Raw genomic sequence first — 21,175 nt, forward strand, 5'->3', positions numbered from 1 at the left:
AATGACTGGTCTGTGTTGTCAATGATTTTCTGCGAGAATGCGATCTATCTGTTTGTCGCAAAGACCGTGTGACACGAAAGTTATGAGCGGAAGACAAATCTGCTGAGTGCAATTACGTTTCAGAAGATAGTTGGTTAAAACAGTTTATCACTCAGACACGCAAAGGAACACTATAACTTTATTATTCAGGCCATATTTGCTTTCCTTTGTCATGTATGAAAGTACTGGCCTTGGTTGAAGAAAGTGACCTGACGCTGTGCAACAAATTTGTCGCCATTTTCCGCCGTGTTTTGTAAATAAAACGTGTTTACTACCCACACATACAAAACGATGCTGTTGGTTCTTTTTATTTTCTTATTGTTTGATTCATGCTTAGCAGTTTAGTATGCTTTGTTTTCTTCTCAATTCAATGGATGGCTATAAAATAAGCATTTAAATGTGAAGGTGTTAAAATTACCCATGATCTGAGCTGTTCACGTATGCTTGTGTGAGCTCATACACACATTGCCTTCAAACAGTAACTCACAAGAAAGACATCAAGCAATCTTTATAACCTAAAAAGAACCTAACTATATATATACATGTAAATATATAATAATCATGTTAATAATAATACAAAAAATAACAAAACCAAATAGATATTGCATTAACAGAGAGCCAACCTTTTTTTGGACTAGGAATTTAAAAAAGAAATCAAACAATCAACTAATCAGTAAGCTCACCAACTAAGTTTTAACAGTAAAGGGATTGATTAAAGGAGGCAGCACACGAACAGAGAATGTATTGCCATACGCACATCTGCACACACACACAAACACACTCTTTCACTGCATTTTCTTCTACAGTCACGCAGTACATATTTTAAAAAACCTATTTCACAAAGCTTTCACTCCATATACCAGGCACCCAATCAAAGACAGAATGTGTGAAGATCAACCAAAAGCAAACACACAATCCGTGCATTCCATAAATTCAAAACTCAGAACATGACGAGAGAAACAAGCAAGGGCTTTTTTCTCACTTTAGCGGCAGTGGAAATCTTGCAGTCGCACTGAGTTAGGCAGAGAAGCAGCCATCAACACAGTTAGTACACTACTAACCTAAAGACACTCTCTTTGCCATGTTAACCGCTGTGTACACAATCGATCATCCATCCAGGCGTTGACATGGGATAAGAGCATCGTTCCACCTTAACACACACAAACAATCAACGGCCTGGAAAATTTGGGTCGCTTCCTCCCAGTGGAAAGCTAGCAACAACAAGAGTGGCGCTACCCAGGTGTGTGTGTTTAGTAGGACTCATCCACCTGCACTTACAGCAGAAAGACCGAGGTCTTTTACGTGCAACTGTTGTGACACGGGGTGGGACATGGATACCGTCTCTGAGTCTGCACATAAAGTTTGTCCCAATCTGGATTTGAACCCGTGACTCTATAGGATGAGAAGTCCAGTGCTCTACCACATGACCTACCCAGCCCCCATCCACGTGGAAGGATTCTCTTCTTTCTTTCTTTATTTGGTGTTTAACGTCGTTTTCAACCACGAAGGTTATATCGCGACGGGGAAAGGGGGGAGATGGGATGGAGCCACTTGTCAAATGTGTGCATGTGTGTGTGTTTCTTTATTTGGTGTTTAACGTCGTTTTCAACCACGAAGGTTATATCTTTCTTTCTTTCTTTCTTTATTTGGTGTTTAACGTCGTTTTCAACCACGAAGGGTTATATCGCGACGGGGGAAGGGGGGAGATGGCATAGAGCCACTTGTCAATTGTTTCTTGTTCACAAAAGCACTAATCAAAAATTTGCTCCAGGGGCTTGCAACGTAGTACAATATATTACCTTACTGGGAGAATGCAAGTTTCCAGTACAAAGGACTTGACATTTCTTACATACTGCTTGACTAAAATCTTTACAAAAATTTACTATATTCTATACAAGAAACACTTAACAAGGGTAAAAGGAGAAACAGAATCCGTTAGTCGCCTCTTACGACATGCTGGGGAGCATCCGGGTAAATTCTTTCTTGTCCCAACCAATATGTGACTCCCCCTAACCTGCGGGGGGTCATTCTCTTATCCCATGTGAAATTCTGGACAGATCATAGGTGGAAAATATGATTGTTTACACAGAAAAAACAACTTTTTTTAAAACAACAAATTTCTATCAAGACTAAAACTTGCTCAGCTTCCACTGGAAGCATTTCTTAAAATATCATCAACATAAACTTCTATGCTTATTGCAGTCCAATACATTACACGTATCAACCAAAACAGCTGTGATTACACTATATTCCAATCACAGTGCGCATTGAAACATAAAACACAACTGATCGGTAAAACATAAAAAAAACTTCATTAAATTCTTCAGGAATCAATGCCATTTTAAAAGAAAAGAAAAGAGGACATCTATTCAATTCCTGCCAAGACTACAAGTTCAGCACACATCAGGCTGAAGAACAGCGGAGTAAAACCATCTCTGAGAAGTGGCTGGCCTCACCAAGGCAACCTGCAATAATCATGTGAAAACTTCCTCTATACCACCCCCCCCCCCCCCCCACCTTAGCTTTAAAGGCAATTTAACAGCCTCTCTTAGCAGCTAGAAAGCATTGCTGACAAAAAAAAGTGGAAGTGAGCGTGGACAGATTGCCTCTGATTATTTTCTTGAAGGAATTTTTCTCTGCCGCATCTTTTGGGAAGAAGAACAATCGCAGATATGAGGAGAGTTCTCCAGCCTGATGTCTGCAGTTATTTCTTTCAACATCAGAATCTGCAGATGAACTAAACATTTAATGCCTCAAGGGGACACAGGTCACAATTACACCTTTCATTTTGGTTCTTTCATCGTCGAGAACACGCCTGTTAGTTTACTCGCATTCAAATCAACAGCTGTACGGTCAACCCCAAGACCCATTCTCACAAAACGGGTGCAAAGTTTGAAATGGGCAAAACTGAGCTAAAGCCAGGGAGCATCAAACACAAAATTGCTGTTATTTCTCAAGGTCACTAGAAACAGATGCAATTTACTGGGTCACTAGAAACAGATGCAATTTACTGGGTCACTAGAAACAGATGCAATTTACTAACAGTGACATAAAAAAAAAAAATACCTACATGAAATGTCAGGGTCAGAAGACTTAGTCCCAAAAGCCTGTTCAGAATAAACACACTCACAAAACGATGTGGGAATTCAATTGTCAATGTCAGACAGGCACGTGGCCTAGTGGATAAGATGCCGGCCTCCCAAGCGGAAGGTCGTTGGTTTTAACCTGGGCTGCACCAGGTGGGTTGAGGGTGGAGATCTTTTCTATCTCCCAGGTCAACTAATGTGCAGACCTGCTGGTGCCTCGTATGAACATGCAAGCACAAACCAAATGCGCACGAAAAAGATCCTGTAATCCACGTCAGAGTTCAGTTGGTTATAGAAACATGAAAATATAAAGTGTGCATCCTCCGAAAGCAGCGTATAGCTGCCTAAATGGCGGGGTAAAAACGCTTATACATGTACAAGCCGTGGGTGTTTCAGCCCATGGACGAAGAAGGAGAAGAAGAATTGTCGAAGTCAATGATGTAAAAATGAGGGTGTCAAAAATCACAAACTTCCCTACCCCTTTTGTGAGAATGAGTTACAAGAATTTAAAAAAAAAACAAAAAAAAAACAACACCCACCACAACTACAATCAGCAGAAACACACTGGTCTCTCAAACCAACACCTCTACCCAGAAAACGGACGCCAAAGACACAATCTACATCAAAGCCAAACACACAAATCATCCCCCTCTTTACTGACCCAATGCCGTTCTAGGAAGTTCTTTCTTTGCTTTATTTGGTGTTTAACGTCGTTTTCAACCACGAAGGTTATATTGCAACGGTTCTAGGAAGTGGTTTCACATGTTGTTTCACGTTTGCTGCACTTGACCGAGTCACAGAATTTTGCCCACACCGTTCATCACCGAAACAATCCTTTCACGCCTCGTTATCATGTATAAACAACATTTCCGATTTGCCTAATCCAAGTTCTTTTAACGAGGGGGGCTCTGGGCTGGCGGCAGAAGGCTGGCACTCCAAGATTCGCCGAGGGAAGTTGGTCACAATTTGAAAATCGTCTGGGCACTCCTCGTGGCAGAAGACGAAAAAATACAAGAACTGAAAGGAGAAAAAATTCAGACTTTTATTCACTTCTTCATTCAATCAATCAATATGAGGCTTATATCGCGCGTATTCCGTGGGTACAGTTCTAAGCACAGGGATTTATTTATTTTTAAAATTTTTATTTTATGCAATTTATATCGCGCACATATTCAAGGCGCAGGGATTTATTTATGCCGTGTGAGATGGAATTTTTTACACAATACATCATGCATTCACATCGGCCAGCAGATCGCAGCCATTTCGGCGCATATCCTACTTTTCACGGCCAATTATTCCAAGTCACACGGTGCCTAAACAATTTTGCCAGGAAAGACCCTTTTGTCAATCGTGGGATCTTTAACGTGCACACCCCAATGTAGTGTACACGAAGGGACCTCGGTTTTTCGTCTCATCCGAAAGACTAGCACTTGAATCCACCACCTAGGTTAGGAAAGGGGGGAGAAAATTGCTAATGCCCTGACCCAGGGTCGAACTTGCAACCTCTCGCTTCCGAGCGCAAGTGCGTTACCACTCGGCCACCCAGTCCCATTAAGGAATATTAAGGAATATGGTACGTACAAAATTTGCTATTTCAAACACAACTCTTGTCTGTGTGTGTGCGTGTGTGCCTGCATGTGTGCGTGCATGTGTGTGTTTGTGTGTGTGTGCGTGCATGTGTGTGTTTGTGTGTGTGTGCGTGCATGTGTGTGTTTGTGTGTGTGTGTGCATGCGTGTGTGTGTGTGCGTGCATGCGTGTGTGTGAGTTAGGTCAACATGTAGTCACAGTAAAGATTTAACTGAAAGCAACACTAACACCAGAATTTAATTCACCAATATGGCTTCAATCAAATTTCGTCCAACAACTACAACCGAAAGCACAAAATCATGCACAATTTAATTCAATTTCACTTTTAAATTAAAACAAGCTTCTTACTTTAGACCACACAGTCTTTTCCCTTTTTCTTTTGCCTTCACAGCTGTATCTAGTACATCTTAACAGAAATACAGCCACACAGGGGGACACACCAGAAAACGTTACAAACCTTGGAAGACTGGTCTTTATGAAAGCGACGTTCCAGTCTTTTTCCATTGGGGGTCTTGAGAACAATGCGAACAGCATCTGCGTTGTCTGCGTCAGGCTCTGCTGGGATTTGCTGCACCAGCAGTTCCTTCTGTCGCTGACGATCCTGGAAAAAAACAACCAAATTAGCGCTGTCAGTTAAAATATTGAAATCATCAAAATAATCCCACTCTACCAGTGATGGCGCTAGTATTTTTTCAAACCGGTACGCAAACTTTTATGATGTAAACAGTCCAGAAAAAAACAGTAGGCTGGTCATTGGAACCAGTCCAACTCAGAGTACTGGTTTTATTGTTCTACCAGCAAAAAAACACCCCTCGTAGTTAAAAACAAGTCGCGTAAGGCAAAAATACAACATTTAGTCAAGCTGTCGAACTCACAGAATGAAACTGAACGCACTGCAATTTTTCAGCAAGACCGTATACTCGTAGCATCGTCAGTCCACCGCGCACGGCAAAGGCAGTGAAATTGACAAGAAGAGCGGGGTAGTAGTTGCGCTGAGAAGGATAGCACGCTTTTCTGTACCTCTCTTCGTTTTAACTTTCTGAGCGTGTTTTTAATCCAAACATATCATATCTATATGTTTTTGGAATCAGGAACCGACAAGGAATAAGATGAAAGTGTTTTTAAATTGATTTCAAAAATTTAATTTTGATCATAATTTTTATATTTTTAATTTTCAGAGCTTGTTTTTAATCCAAATAAAACATATAATTATATGTTTTTGGAATCAGAAAATGATTAACAATAAGATGAACGTAAATTTGGATCGTTTTATAAATTTTTTTTTTTTTACAATTTTCAGATTTTTAATGACCAAAGTCTTAATTAATTTTTAAACCACCAAGCTGAAATGCAATACCGAAATCCGGCCTTCGTCGAAGATTGCTTGGCCAAAATTTCAATCAATTTGATTGAAAAATGAGGGCCTAGGTGTGACAGTGCCGCCTCAACGTTTACAAAATGTCTCGATTCCCCCTCTATGTTAAAATATTTAGTCAAAACTTGACTGAATGTAAAAACAAGAATGGTAGGTAATTGGAACATTGATTATTTTTTCTTTGATTCTGAATGTTGGAACGTTAGCATTCTAACTGTTTTTGGATTTTAGTGTGGAAGAGCTGGGAGCAAACATTCTTTCTTTCTTTATTTGGTGTTTAACGTCGTTTTCAACCGTTCAAGGTTATATCGCGACGGAGGGAAGGGGGGTGATGGGATAGAGCCACTTGTCAATTGTTTCTTGTTCACAAAAGCACTAATCAAAAATTTGCTCCAGGGGCTTGCAACGTAGTACAATATATTACCTTACTGGGAGAATGCAAGTTTCCAGTACAAAGGACTTAACATTTCTTACATACTGCTTGACTAAAATCTTTACAAACATTGACTATATTCTATACAAGAAACACTTAACAAGGGTAAAAGGAGAAACAGAATCCGTTAGTCGCCTCTTACGACATGCTGGGGAGCATCGGGTAAATTCTTCCCCCTAACCCGCGGGGGGGGGAGCAAACATTCTTGCATGACGGAGGTTTCTGTCTTGGTGACTGACACCAACCCCCACCGTCACTGATTGATAATGTTGACGTCCTGTGGGTATGCTTAACCCACAATCTCTGGCTTCAGTTCCATAGTTAGTCCAAAGAGAGAGTGAAAACAAACAATTTGTTTGGTTGTCTGTCCGCTTCGAAGACCACTGGGTTGATGTACCAGCCTGTCAAATGGTTGTGTGATGTGTCTAGTGTGTTGGCGAAGTGTTTTGTGCTTGTCACCTCTCGCTTTCAGCCCTCACCGCTGGCTAGCACCGTCCTTTTCAGGACAACGCGAAAAGAGAGCAGCTTGCGTCAGTCTCTCCTGCCAGTACATAACCTCTCCACAGCAAGCCCTTTGTAGTGCCTCCATCGTGGCGACAGGCGTGAACTGGGTACCGAAAGGCCCCAGGCTGAACTACAAGGACTCGGAGGAGGTTGGCCCCTAGACGTGTGGCATGCAGGCCCACCGGCGTGTGGATACGCCCTGGTGCCCACGAACCAACCCCCAACTATGGGTTAAATAGCCGGGCAGGACAGGCTCGTCAACCCTGGAAGGCAGCTGTCCTAGGAGAAGATCACTCCAAAATTAAAACGAGGGCAGAGGAGGCTCACTATCCCTGCAAGTAAACTCCTCTAGGAGAAGGACCACTCCAAATTTAAACCCACGAAGTCCCCCGAAGACGGAAGACATCGGCCATTAGGCGGGGAGCAGACCGGATGTCTACGCTTACTACGACAAATGATTGTGTCTAGGTCAACCGTCGAACGCAGAAGAAGAAGATGTACCAGCAAATGTTACGTTTTGTCTAAGATTAACCATTCAAACAATCACCTTTTTTGTTAGTGTTGTTTTAAAGAGAGAGTGAGCAATATCTCTCTAACAATATCTCTCTCTCATAACCTGAAGCATACCTGTATCATCTGCTGTGCTTTGGCCTCTTTGTCCCGTTCCTTCTGTCGTTCCGCTTCTTCTTTGTCTCGCTCCTCCTGTTTCCGTCTCTCCTGAGAAATCACACACTTCAATGATGACACATGAACCAAACTTTTATCAAACGCTCACAGCTGTGGGGGTACAAAATCAAGTTTAAATGACATAGAAGTTCAGCCAAGTGTCGAAGGTACAAATCACACACGCATCGGTTAGTCTCGGGTTTATGTTGGTATCAGGATAATTTAACATCTAAGTGAAGCTTTTATCTTTCAGTAATACGAACTACGTAACAAAGCTGGTGTACATGATACCGCTTAACAATTTCTACCCCACCTATGTTGACCAAGTTTTTCTTTAGCTGAGACCAGTTGTGCTGCAGCAGGTCACTCAGAATTGAAGTAACTGTGTAGGAACTCTGTATCAACACGCTGGAATGCAGGCGTTAGATCGACGATACAGGAAGCGACTGGAGCTAACAGTCAGAGCGGATATATCCGTACCTGGTCAGATAGAGCCATATGAGTGGGTACGGATATATCCGTACCTGGGAGACAATGAGTTAACAGACACAGCTCACTTTGAGATCAACACCACTTCATGTAGCTTTGTACTTTCTTTCTTGACCGCATTACTTATAAATGAGATCATGCGAAACTCTTTGTTGTGTGGTTTCATCTTGTGACGGTCGTGCTCTATGACAAAATATTTTAATAATTGTAGTTACACTTTTTCTACATTTCATTTGTGTGCAACAACCATAAAAACCTAATTTAATATGAGCTGACTTTTACATGTTTGACTATTTTTGATCATGCCACTAGGGCAGACATTCTCAAAAATGGGGAGTATATTACAACTGAATAGGCCATTTCCATACAACCATAAGGAGACAAATTTTATAACTAACCACAAGCACTTGACCATTAGAACACCCCCCCTCCCCCTTAATTTGATAACTAACCAAAAGCACTTGAGCATTAGAACCCCCCCCCCCCCCACCCCCTAAATTTGATCACTAACCACAAGCACTTGAGCATTAGAACCCCCCCCCCCCCCTTACATTTGATAACTAACCAAAAGCACTTGAGCATTAGAACCCCCCCCCCCACCCCCTAAATTTGATCACTAACCAAAAGCACTTGAGCATTAGACCCCCCCCCCCCACCTTACATTTGATAACTAACCAAAAGCACTTGAGCATTAGACCCCCCCCCCTAAATTTGATAACTAACCAAAAGCACTTGCATTAGAAATCCCCCCCCCCCCATAAATTTGATAACTAACCACAAGCACTTGAGCATTAGAACACCCCCCCCTCCCCCTTAATTTGATAACTAACCACAAGCACTTGAGCATTAGAACCCCCCCCCCCCCCCTACATTTGATAACTAACCACAAGCACTTGTGCATTAGAACTCCCCCTCCCCTACATTTGATAACTAACCAGAAGCACTTGTTCATTAGAACTCCCCCCCCCCTCCCCTACATTTGATAACTAAACAAAAGCACTTGAGCATTAGAACCCCCCCCCCCCCCCAACACCCTTGGTTTTCAGATGTCCTATTGATAAAGCCTGTAACCATACATCCATTCCAGACTTCTTTCTCTCATAAGATCCTATTGTTCTCAGATTTTTGTTTGTTTGTTTGCTTAACGCCCAGCCGACCACGAAGGGCCATATCAGGGCGGTGCTGCTTTGACATATAACATGCGCCACACACAAGACAGAAGTCGCAGCACAGGCTTCATGTCTCACCCAGTCACATTATTCTGACACCGGACCAACCAGTCCTAGCACTAACCCCATAATGCCAGACGCCAGGCGGAGCAGCCACTAGATTGCCAATTTTAAAGTCTTAGGTATGACCCGGCCGGGGTTCGAACCCACGACCTCCCGATCACGAGGCGGACGCCTTACCACTAGGCCAACCATGCCGGTCTGTTGTCAGATATTTGGAGGTCTATAAAGAGGAGTTCTATTGTATGACATCATCATTTTGGTCTGGAACTCCCACGGCTTTTACGTGTATGACAGTTTTTACGCTGCCATTCAGCCAACCATACGCCGCTTTCGGGGGATGCATGCTTGGTATTTTCGTGTTTGTATAACCCACCGAACTCTGACATGGATTACAGGATCTTTTTCGTGCGAACTTGGTCTTGAGCTTGCGTGTACATTCAAAGGGGGTAAGGAAGGCACTAGCGGTTCTGCACAAGTTGAACTGGGATATTGGAAAAACCTCCACCCTTAACCCACCAGATGCGACCGGGATTCGAACCCACGACCTTCCGCTTCGGAGGCCGGCGAGTAATCCACTAGGCCATTGCGCTACTAGGCCTGTATGACAATAATTTACTGCCTCACCTTCTCCTGGTCGGCGTGTAAAGACTCCAGGTAGGCAGCATCCTGCTCCTGACGCAACGTCTGGTTGAACTGTCGCTCTTCCCTGCACACAGACACACACATTAGAATCGTCAAAAAACAACACAAACCTGTCTTTATGCTGGCATATCCATGTACAGGGGAACCCCCTTCTTAAGTCCCCAAATTTAAGACTCCCTTTCTTTTAATTAAGACCCTGTTTTCTCAGACATTCTGTTCATAAGCTCTGCACATTCACCCCCATTTTAAGACGCCCTCCTTTTTAAGACCCGATTTTCTCAGATTTTTAGGTCTTAAAAGGGGGGTTCCACTGTACCAGTAACTTGGTTATTGTAACATTTGATTATACAGTGGTATCTGTGATGTGAGGCCCCTCCAATGAAAGTACAACTTACAAAAAAAGATAGTTTCTGTAGCCTCTTCATCTATTACCTGTTCAGGGTTTAACCTGGGAGAAAAAGGCAATGGGACGTTTGTCCCCCTGAACCAAATTCCGATGGGACATAGTCGAAAGCAAGAAGCATCAAAGAGGCCTGTACGCATTTTGACCAAAGATGCAAAATGGTGCAATTCGGTGCGAGATTTAGCCGCTATATCGTGTTATCTCTGTATGTGTGCTTGTGTTTGTGTGTGTGTGTAAAGTGTATATTTGGTGGCGCAGTGGTATGTAATCTCAATGCGCCCTTTGACACACTGAAGGGAATTGTGATGGGACATTTTCAGATTTAATGCGCCAATGGCGCAGGGCGCACGAGTAAATGAAACCCTGCCTGTTGGTCCCTTTGTCTATCATTTTGACCCAAATATACCTGTCATGACAGGCCATCTGCAAATGCAATGTATGGACATTTTTGGCTGATAGCAAGGGTGCTCTTATCGCATGTAAAAGCCTGGCTCTGAGACAAACAGATAAAGACACACACACACACGTCTGGCTGTGCACACACGCAGACAGATAATCAAACTCTTACCTTTCTGCTCTGGCTGCAACAAGTGAAGCTTCGTTTTCTCTCATCACACCTTCTAACCGTCTAATGAGCACATCAGGGCCTGGGGGAAAAAAAGAAGAGTTAGAAGGCAAATTTAATTTCTGTTCCTGCTTTCAGCCTTAAAGATAAACTGGTTACTTCCTATTTTTGTCAACTTTTGTTACTGCTATTCATTTCTGAAGCTGAAGGGCTCACGCTGAATATCTAAAGTATTCACACTGCACAACTATTCTAATTTCTAAAACTGATTTTCAATTCACTTAATTCCCCCTAGAATTCAGTACACAGCATCATTTGATGACATATATCTCAATAGTAAGAACATATCATCTGCACAAATATTCACCACTGACAACTTTGCACTAACGGAGTACCTGAACAAACTTAACCAACCTGCAGATATATATATATATCCCATGACCTCCCTTCTTTGTCTCTGTTACTTCAGTATGGGTATATATGTTGTATTTTTATAGCTCAATAAATACATCATGGACTCCAAAAAATATATGATAGTGCAGATTCCGATTTGGGCAAAGAACTACTTTCCTCCCGACCTTTGACCTCGCGCCGAACAATGTGACACATTTGTATGAAGTTCCAAAATCGTATTGCACGGCTCAGAAAACCATATCAGTTGCACGCAAAAATGAATCTCAGAACTGATCTGATGTATGAGATGCAATAAGCAAACGTTTCTTTCATTATGAAAGCAATGCAGGTCGAAAAAAACGAACATTCAACTTACAAGATAACCAGATGCAAGCGAACCAAAACAAAAACACGAGTACCCTCCCTTGTATCGTTAGCAGACGACTTTTGAGAATCTGTCGGTTGTGTGTTTTGGTGTGCGTCTTCAGTTTCTCTGGCAGTGTCGGTGTGGGAACTGACAGAAGCTAGGGAGCACAGATAATAGAAGCCCTGTCACATAGACTAATCACACAATCAATACACATTTGGCTCATGTTTTAAATGACAGTTTCGAGTTTGTTAGTCAAACTCAAAGCAACAACACTGTCACTGGTGACATGCGCAGCGAGACCAATAAGCGTCCTTTCCCTGGCACGGTTGGGCTTCGCTGTTTCACGTATTTTGCAAGCAAGTCTACTATTTTGCCTGGCTCTGCAGTAAATCCACATTGGCGATGAAGGTATCCAATAACTTAACATGTGTGTATTTTTCCGTAATCCAGTCATATTCCTTCAAAATGCAATCAATCGGCGGTGACAGACGTGTCGGTCGCGTTTTCCTCACCCATACCAGTTTAAGTTCATCCATGCAAACACACTCGCAAAACAGTTTATCACGTAGATACATTTCAAATAGGGAGCAAATGGTTAAATCTAAACCTACATATTTGTTCCCTAAAATTTGCTTCTCTGTCAATAAGCCTAATTACACACGTTCGAGAAAAACAACGTGGAATTGATTCTGAATCGAGTAAGCCAAATGGGTCCCAAACCCGTTTCGCCCGTTCTGCCGACCTGAAACGCAAAACAAAAGAATTGTGCGCTTCAACTAAATTAATTTCTATACGACTTCATTACTTTCTTGCAACTTATGAACCTTTACTTAAAGCTTTTAAATGGTCTGAAAGTAGTGTTACCGCGTACTTATCGATGCACTCATTCGTTTTATTTTTTCAGCGACGGTCACTTAGTTTAAGGTTGCAAAAGGGCTAAGTCTCGTTGGCAACACTGTTTTACCCTGCACAGATCGCAACAGTGCCGCTAGTAGTCTACACTTTGTGTTTGATGGTAGAATGGGATATACAGATTACAACACTCGTGGTTTTTTATATGGCTTGTATTTCAGTCAAGACCCAGCGGGAATATCAATCGAGAGCCACTCGCCAGAGGCTCGTGTCTCCCGATGATATTCATCCGCTGGGTCTTGACTGAAATACAAGCCATATAAAAAACCACTCGTGTTGTAACCTATACATATATATATATGTGTGACAGCGCTCAGAAAAAAACACTGACATTTTCAAGGTGAAAATGACATCCTTGTGACTATAAATATCCTGAGACTATAGACAGATCATCTCCCACTCCCGTGTCACCACAGTGGCACGTTAAAGACCTTGGTCATTCTGCCATAAGTGCAGATGGCTGATACCACCTAAACACGCATACACTTGTGTATCTCATTTAAAGTCGGGTTAAAACCCGGGAACATGCCCCTAATGGCTTTGCCGTGAGGGCGTAAAACTTGAATTTCTCTCGACAGATCATCTCTCAAGCACAAAGACATGCTTAAAAGCTACACTCACCAATGGGCCCCTCAATGCGTGCCACTGCCGTCATGCGGTTTTCCCTGAGCACTATCAACCCCAGGAAGGGGTATGTGTTCTCTTTCAGAGCCTGGGACACTGCACAGAAGGACAGAAAAGAAAGTCAAAAATGTCATATCGCAGCTACATGCAAATCTGAATTATAATATTATCTTTTAAATAAAAAGAAGACACACCAGTAACCAGGCTAGGTACTTGTTTTGATCAGTATTTCGGCAGATAAACTGCACCCGGCAGGATGGTATGAAAATTCGAAAGTACGGAAATATGACATGAGTCACTTGGGTGAGACTGAAAAATGTCATGAATCCTGAAGAACTTGAAGGGGGGGGGGGGGGGGGGGGGGGGGGTCTGGTGGCCCCCTGACGCTGAAGGATTTGTATAATTTACAACCCAAAAAATGTCACCACAGACATTACGAATCCGGATTTCCGGCATATACCGGAAGAATCCCACCCATGATAATTGATATGATCATGAAAAATCTTAACCTTCACCAGATCATGCTTTGGACTACACAGTCCGGATGATGTGGGTCCTGCATGACACATACTTTAGAAGAAGAATTCAACGTAAAAAATATGGGTCGTACACAACCCACACAATCTGTATAGGGATAAACATAGTAAAGACCTTCTTTAATTCCATGTCATCCATGTCATTCGGACAGTCGAGTTCAAATTATTTAATTGTTTATATGTTTGTTTACAAAAAATATTCCTTAGGAAAAGTGGTGGATGTGAGCGTCCTCTGGAGTTTGAGGATGACATGAAGTTTCAATCAAATACTCCATATAGTTTCAGAGATACAGACACGTTTGTGAGGCTCTGGGTCAACCACAACCCAGGAAGCACAGAGAATGTCATTTTGAAAATAAAAAGCCAAGCTTCTTCCACCCCTACCACTCATCATGTGCACCCTGAATTATTCTCATGCCAGTTTCACTTCAAACTGAGCATAGTACACATATACACTTTCTTTTAAAAGACAAATACACAGACAAAAAGGTACACACTACACACCTCTGTAACCCTCTGGACTGCCTGTGTTACACGCCCAGAACAGCGGACCCGTGTTGAAGAAGTTGACGATGTCTGAATGACATAGAGTGTTGCGACAGAACGTGTCGCTGTCTTGGTGATCGTCACCATGGAGATAGACCATCAGGAACCGCAGCTCACGCTTTGCATCATTTAGCGCCTGATGAGAGAAAATAGAGCATCGTTAAAAAAGAAGGATTACAATTTGCTGATACAACAAAGAGAAACTCAAAAAATTAGCTCTTTCCGTAACGGGAATCTGAAAATGGAGAATCTGAGAATTGCAGTCTCACTGTAGTCAAAGGCTTTGAGCAGCTTTGCAATGGTTAGTCCATAGAGACTGGCTAGAAATACGTCCAGCCAGCAGCCAACCTGGCCTATTCCGGGCTTCAATGTTAACATACCTCATCTGTATGTCTTACATGCCATTACTTTGGCTTTTTGAGGGCTAATTTTGATCAATGGCAGCTTGAACACTCTAATGAACACTTTTTTTTTGCATCCGTATAGCAAAAATAGATGAAATAGACATTGGTAGGGCAAAACCGGTGCACTTTGCTAGCAGAAAAATATTGCATGGAAAAAACTTGTTGCACCAATCCAGTGTAAAAAGCAATCAATAGTAGAAGAGTTGCTGGGATTACCTGACTGTAGGTGCCCTGATAGAAGACAGGATGGGATGTTCCATATTTAGCTTCAAAACAGTCAATAAATCGCATCACATCTCCTAAGGGGTCTGTCACATCTGCAAGGAAAAAGCAAAGCAGTTGCACAATGTGCAAAAGTGGTCCTGACATCATTGAACAAGTCTCATCACAAGAGACCATTAAAATCTGACATATATATCAGCTCAACCTGGCAGAAACAAAAGCCTTTGCAGAGATTTACCCAGTAACTACTTGGGACAATAGTACACAGTAACATTCATTTTCCATTCATACATCCACTCTTTTTGGCTCACGTAAGTGTAGCCTATGTGATGCTAACTTTTGTCTGTCTGTGCCTGCGTGCGTGCGTATGTATGTATGTATGTCTGTGGTAGAAACTTTAACATTTGAAGACGTCACAACATTTGAAGACGTCACATTATGACGTAAGAGGGTTAGACGTCACGCGAAGGAATTACTGAAAGTCTCGGTCATTGTTATTATGAGCGGGCTGAGACTAGTTTTTTCTTCGAAATCGGCCATTCAGATCTAGATCTAGTGTCTCGCTTTCTTGCACAGTGTCACCTATGCCGCTTACTCTGTGTGTGTGTGTGTGTGTGTGTATGTGTGACGAAGTGATTGAGTTTGTGTTACTGTTTGTCGATTTCTTACGTGAGCCTTGAAGGCTTCGCCTCTTGTTGCTATCAGTACACAATGAAACACCTTCAAACGACAGTAACTTACTATTGTACAGTGGAATTTTCTTTCTTTCTTTATTTGGTGTTTAACGTCGTTTTCAACCGTTCAAGGTTATATCGCGACGGGGAAAGGGGGGAGATGGGATAGAGCCACTTGTCAATTGTTTCTTGTTCACTAAAGCACTAATCAAAAAATTGCTCCAGGGGCTTGCAACGCAGTACAATATATGACCTCACTGGGAGAATGCAAGTTTCCAGTACAAAGGAGTTAACATTTCTTACATACTGCTTGACTAAAATCTTTACAAACATTGACTATATTCTAGACAAGAAACACTTAACAAGGGTAAAAGGAGAAACAGAATCCGTTAGTCGCCTCTTACGACATGCTGGGGAGCATCGGGTAAATTCTTCCCCCTAACCCGCGGGGTTTTTTTCCATTCATACATCCACTCTTTTTACTATCAGTACACAATGAAACGCCTTCAAACGACAGTAACTTACTATGGTACAGTGGAACCCCCCTTATAAAATGTCAAAGAATCTGAGAAAATCAGCTCTTAAACAGGAGGGAGTCTTAAAACAGAGCTTAATTCACAGAAAGTCTCAAAAAGCAACAAGAGGCGAAGCCTTCAAGGCTCACGTAAGAAATCGACAAACAGTAACACAAACTCAATCACTCCGTCACACATACACACAGTAAGCATAGGTGACACGGTGCAAGAGTGCGAGACACTAGATCTAGATCTGTCTGTCTGTAGCCTACTTACGGGGACACGACTGCCAGATGGCCAGATCGACACTGCGCTTTCGACAGCGCTTCCTCGCGCAGACACTGGAAACACGCTGTGCAGATTAACCTGTAGGAAATCTCCTTTGGTATCTTCTTTATCTATTTTTCTGGAGCTACGAAACCGAACAATGTGAAATCGTCTTCTCGGAATCAGCGAACTGCAGCTCGGTGATAACTGTATCTAAACCACAATCCTTCACGCGATCTGACCTAACCTTGACCCCTGACCTGGTCTACATACCACACACGACACAAACCAGTCACCTGTTTTTACCCCCCCAAAACCCCCCACCACCCGTTTTCTTTGGATACATACTTTAACTACATACGTGCCGACGAAATGTTGATCATTGCTTCAATATTTTGAAGCTGTTGCACCAGGTGAAATGAGTATTTCGGTGTTTTGTCAAATGTTAAAGTTTCTACCACAGACATACACACGCACGCACAGACAGACAAAGTTACGATCGCATAGGTTACACTTACGTGAGCCAAAAAGTCTTAAATTTGGGGGTCTTAAAAGGGAGGCGCCACTGTACTTGTAGGTGCAACAGCGGCAAAAAAAAACCCAAAAAAACAATAATCATTCCTTCAAAGATACAGACAGAGGGAGAAGTAACTTGTACTTACTTCTTCGTGGATCTGGTCGTAACAATCTAACTGAAACACAAATCAAATCAAAACGGTTAAATTTCTACAAATAAAAGCACATGGTCTGTGATAAGCCACAATCCAGTGATGGCGCTAGTATTTTTTCAAACCGGTACACAAACTTTTATGATGTATACAGTCCAGAAAAAAACGGTAGGCGGGTCATTGGGACCAGAGTCCAACTCAGAGTACTGGTTTTATTGTTCTACCAGCAAAAAAACACCCCGGTAGTTCTAAAAAAACAACCGGTAGGTCAAACCGACAGCCAATTTTGTTCCGGTAATTTCTCGTTGCAACCGGTAAACTACCGGTTAACGCCAATACTGCAATCCAAAACTAATTCAACAATTGTAGTACAGCCTCTAGTTTTGATTAAACACTGATAAATATTTGGACTGATAAACATTTTCTCAGACTCTCCAAGAACAACATGTTTGATGCATATTGGCCTAAAAAGTAAGTCTGTGATCTACGCATCTGATTGTTTTCAGAATCAAGGCAGTTTCTATGTTGATCAACAGGCAAATATCTAGTTAGTGCAAACTTCAAAGTATGGATAAGTAATAAACTACAATCGAAACCATGAAAAAGTATTTAGGCAGAACATCTTAAGACAGATAGAGTTAGTTTCGACGCCTAGCATGTAAGATCGAGTCAAAGCTTATGTGAGTTGGAGTAAGAATATGTCATTTAATATGTTCTGATCACCCAAAATCAGATATTACGTCTGAAAATCGCCAATCATCTGACAGTTCCCATGCCTGGAATACTCACAGAAAAATCTAAAGACGTCGAATAACGTGGAGTAGAAGAAGCGGAAGGGAAATAAGAGAAAATATGACGACCATTGGAGCAACCCCTGAGGCTGTTGTCGTTGGACGGCAAAGACCCTGCAAAAAGAAAAACCAAAATAAATTATCTCAATTCTCATATCAAATGTCATTGGTTACGCACAGATTCAACGAATGGTAAAGACTAAGAATGAAGCAAGTGTAATCTGCAAGCGTTAGATTTCACAATATCTGATGTATGTATTCAAATCTATCCCAAGAGATTGTATTGCTGCCTAAATTTCTTTTCCTGACAAATTAAATTTGGAAAATCTGAAACGTGTACAATCCAATACCTGCCCTGACGACTACGTGTTGATAACAACCCACCTGCCCATAACGACCACCCAAAAGACCCTCCACAGGTTCAGCCATACACATGAAAGTCTGAGTTTAATGCCACTCATAAGCTAGTCCATTTGACCACCAGCTTCATAACCAGAGCTGGACTCCAAGTGTAACCTAGGCGAACGACAAGAAGAAGAAGCCAGTCCATTTCAAGCTGCTAGAGGCCGCCGCAAGACCAGAAGACTGTCTTCAGTACACTACCTTTGGTTCATGGGTTGTGCATTGACTTGTGGTTCTCTCTCCACCTGATCTCGTGTGTTCGGCTGCCCAAACACCTGTGGCGCCCCCTCTCTCTCATTGAATGTGTCCTGCACCGCAGCCTGTGACAAAATAAAGATAAGATGCTTGTATGTTATTTCTTACAAGAAAACTTTTTATATGTATAATGTCAAATTTTAATGCCCAATGTAAAGCGCCATGAGACTGCCATTTGGCGGTGAACAGCGCTATAAAAGAATGTTTTATTATTATTATTATTAAGATATAATTTAGTCCTGTGAGGTTACCCTCGTGGAAATTAGGGCTGCTTTCTCACTGGGGAAAGTGAGCTGCCATACAGTTTGGCGCTACCCATTTTTCTTTCTTTTTCCTGGATCCTGCATGCATGTATTCATGTTGCAAAGCCATGAGTACTCTAGTCCGTAGTACTCTGCAAAAACTAGACCTGCATATATGATGAAATCTTATGAGAAGATGCAAATGTTTTGTCACACTTTCAAACGTCTTCATGGAGCCGACTTGTGGACAAACAGGGTTGGGAACAAGTAGTGGCAAAAGAATTCAAAGAATTACTAAAACCAGGATTAGATAAAAACCATTTTTTTTAAAATAGACAAAGAAGATGAGAAAGGTCTGTGGAGCTGAGCACTTGAGGGCAATGAAACTGAAAGAGAGAGAAACGATGCAGAGAGAAAAGAAAACAAACCAAAAATCCTGCCGATCTTTAAAAAACCAGAGTATACAGTATACTTGTGCAAGCATAGTTCGTACAGTTTTTTTGTTCTAAAATTCAAGGACTTTTGAAGACCTTTAGAAGAGAAAATCAAGCACTCTCTTACCTTCAAAGCTCTAAATGAAACACTCGCTGATTATTATACCCCCTTCCCGCACGCCGATTTAAACCATTGGATGTTCAAAAACTAATGATTTAATTTTTGTCCAACTCCAAGGCGACAGATTCGTAGCAGACGATGGTTTTGAAGCAGACAGACTCAAAAAGGACTGTAGGTTACTGTTCAACTTTTTCTGTGAGGTTATCAAATAATAAATCATTGCAATTGTTTATTTTGGGTGGTTGTTGTGTAATCAGTTTGCAGCATCAGAGTTTTTAAGGACTTTCAAGGATTTTGCCAATTTTGTCAGCACTTTCAAGGCCTTGAAACGGGCCCCTCCAAATTCAAGCACTTTCAAGCACCTGTACGAACCCTGTGCAAGCTACAAGTACAACACTGCAAATAGTGGCACTGCAAGCTGCAACTTGTGTGCCCATGTAACTTGTAAGACTTAAACTAAGCACCACTGACCTCAATATTCCATGTGTGAGCGTGCAGAATTTCTCTGCATCTGTTCATGTCATCAATTCCCGTCAAATCCTGCAGAATAAAATTCTATTGTCAGAGATTTCTTATGACAGATGTCTTTTGTGTCTGAATAACATGTGTGATGTGATATATGTAATAACTAATATTGTGATGAGACTGATGTTTGCACCTTAGTGTACACATATTTCCATGCTGATGATGTTTCATTTGGCTGATTCTTCAGAATACAATGTATTAGCCAAAATTACTACAACTGTACAAGTACAATAAAACAAAAACTAAGGATCGAAACTGAAGAACAAACAGTGGGTTTCCGAAGTCGTGAAGAAGAAAAAAGCTACAGAGTAATGCCAGTCTGGTCAGCGACTTAATTTCATTAAGCATTGAACTTGTAGCACTACGTACTAGGAGATACGAATAAGAAAAATATGCTATAAATAATGCACTGTATTATTTTTTATATTTTGTATTTATTAAGTCCAAAGTCACATGATCAGAAGAAATGCTGTCTGTTATCAACCTAAACTTGTTCGCTTCGACTAGCAGCTCAGCCATTAATTTTTTAAATAGTTACACTTACAGCTACCACCAGGGTCACTGAATGTAAATCAGTCGGTCTACGTGTTAACCACTTATCAGTCTGTTAGTGTTATGGGATTATGAAATTTGCTTCCGTCATTGATTGATAGAATACTGACTCTCTAGCCATTCCCCGAGTCTGACAGGGAAGCACACTGATCCCATTTGTGCTCTGTTACATTTCATATTCCAGTTCCACAGTCTAGATCTGTTGCTGATCAATGCTAACTCAGTAACGCACTAACTCAGTAACTGACAACTGCATACTGCGATGTGCAGACTGCAGTGTTCTCTCAATAGCTACTTTCAACTTAAAGAAACGGACAAACGATTTCGCGCAATGAACACGGCAGCAGCACACTGAATTCAGCCAAGTAAAATCTTATTCCTCGGGAGTGGGGATGGGACGGGGACTTTCGTACAGCAAACACGATGCAAACAAAACAAGAACATTGAAAGCTTGGACTTTCACAATCATCGGAAATCAGCTGTTTAGGTCGGCGCTTCTAAATGGAACGATGAACGAATTCCCTTACTTTGATAATTCAAAAAACTGTATCCATCAAAAGCGTGTTAAAATCTACCTCGAGCGCTTGTCACCGATACAAAATAAAGTTATTTTACCTGGAACTGAACCAGTTTTTCAGTTTGTTCATGAGTCAGATCATCTCCGTCCGCCATCTTGATACTGAATGAACTTCCGCTGAAA

The 21,175-nt window shown here is 41.7% G+C and overlaps 1 protein-coding gene across 1 annotated transcript; it reads right to left on the bottom strand.

The window, feature by feature from the left end:
* Positions 1-1,622: 1,622 nt before the first annotated feature.
* Positions 1,623-21,157, bottom strand: LOC138980122 (FAS-associated factor 2-like). Its single transcript, XM_070352935.1, has 13 exons — positions 21,091-21,157; positions 19,870-19,938; positions 18,548-18,666; positions 17,943-18,058; positions 17,148-17,177; positions 15,024-15,124; positions 14,362-14,539; positions 13,319-13,417; positions 11,026-11,104; positions 10,037-10,118; positions 7,653-7,742; positions 5,171-5,314; positions 1,623-4,142 (listed from the first exon to the last, which is right to left on the bottom strand). Exons 1-13 carry the CDS (start codon positions 21,145-21,147, stop codon positions 3,963-3,965), a joined length of 1,344 nt encoding a protein of 447 aa, XP_070209036.1. The 5' UTR covers positions 21,148-21,157; the 3' UTR covers positions 1,623-3,962.
* Positions 21,158-21,175: the final 18 nt, after the last annotated feature.

This window comes from Littorina saxatilis, linkage group LG11 (assembly GCF_037325665.1).
Source record: "Littorina saxatilis isolate snail1 linkage group LG11, US_GU_Lsax_2.0, whole genome shotgun sequence".
Lineage (NCBI taxonomy): Eukaryota > Metazoa > Mollusca > Gastropoda > Littorinimorpha > Littorinidae > Littorina > Littorina saxatilis.

Bases quoted from the DNA above. Each gene is read 5' to 3' on its own strand.
- LOC138980122 (XM_070352935.1), bottom strand. From the start codon at position 21,147: ATGGCGGACGGAGATGATCTGACTCATGAACAAACTGAAAAACTGGTT. The intron at 19,939-21,090 runs GTAAAATAACTT...TTTATTCTGCAG, and splicing joins AAAAACTGGTTCAGTTCCAG to GATTTGACGGGAATTGATGA. The intron at 13,418-14,361 runs GTGTGTAGTGTG...CCTTCTGTGCAG, and splicing joins CAGTCCAGAGGGTTACAGAG to TGTCCCAGGCTCTGAAAGAG.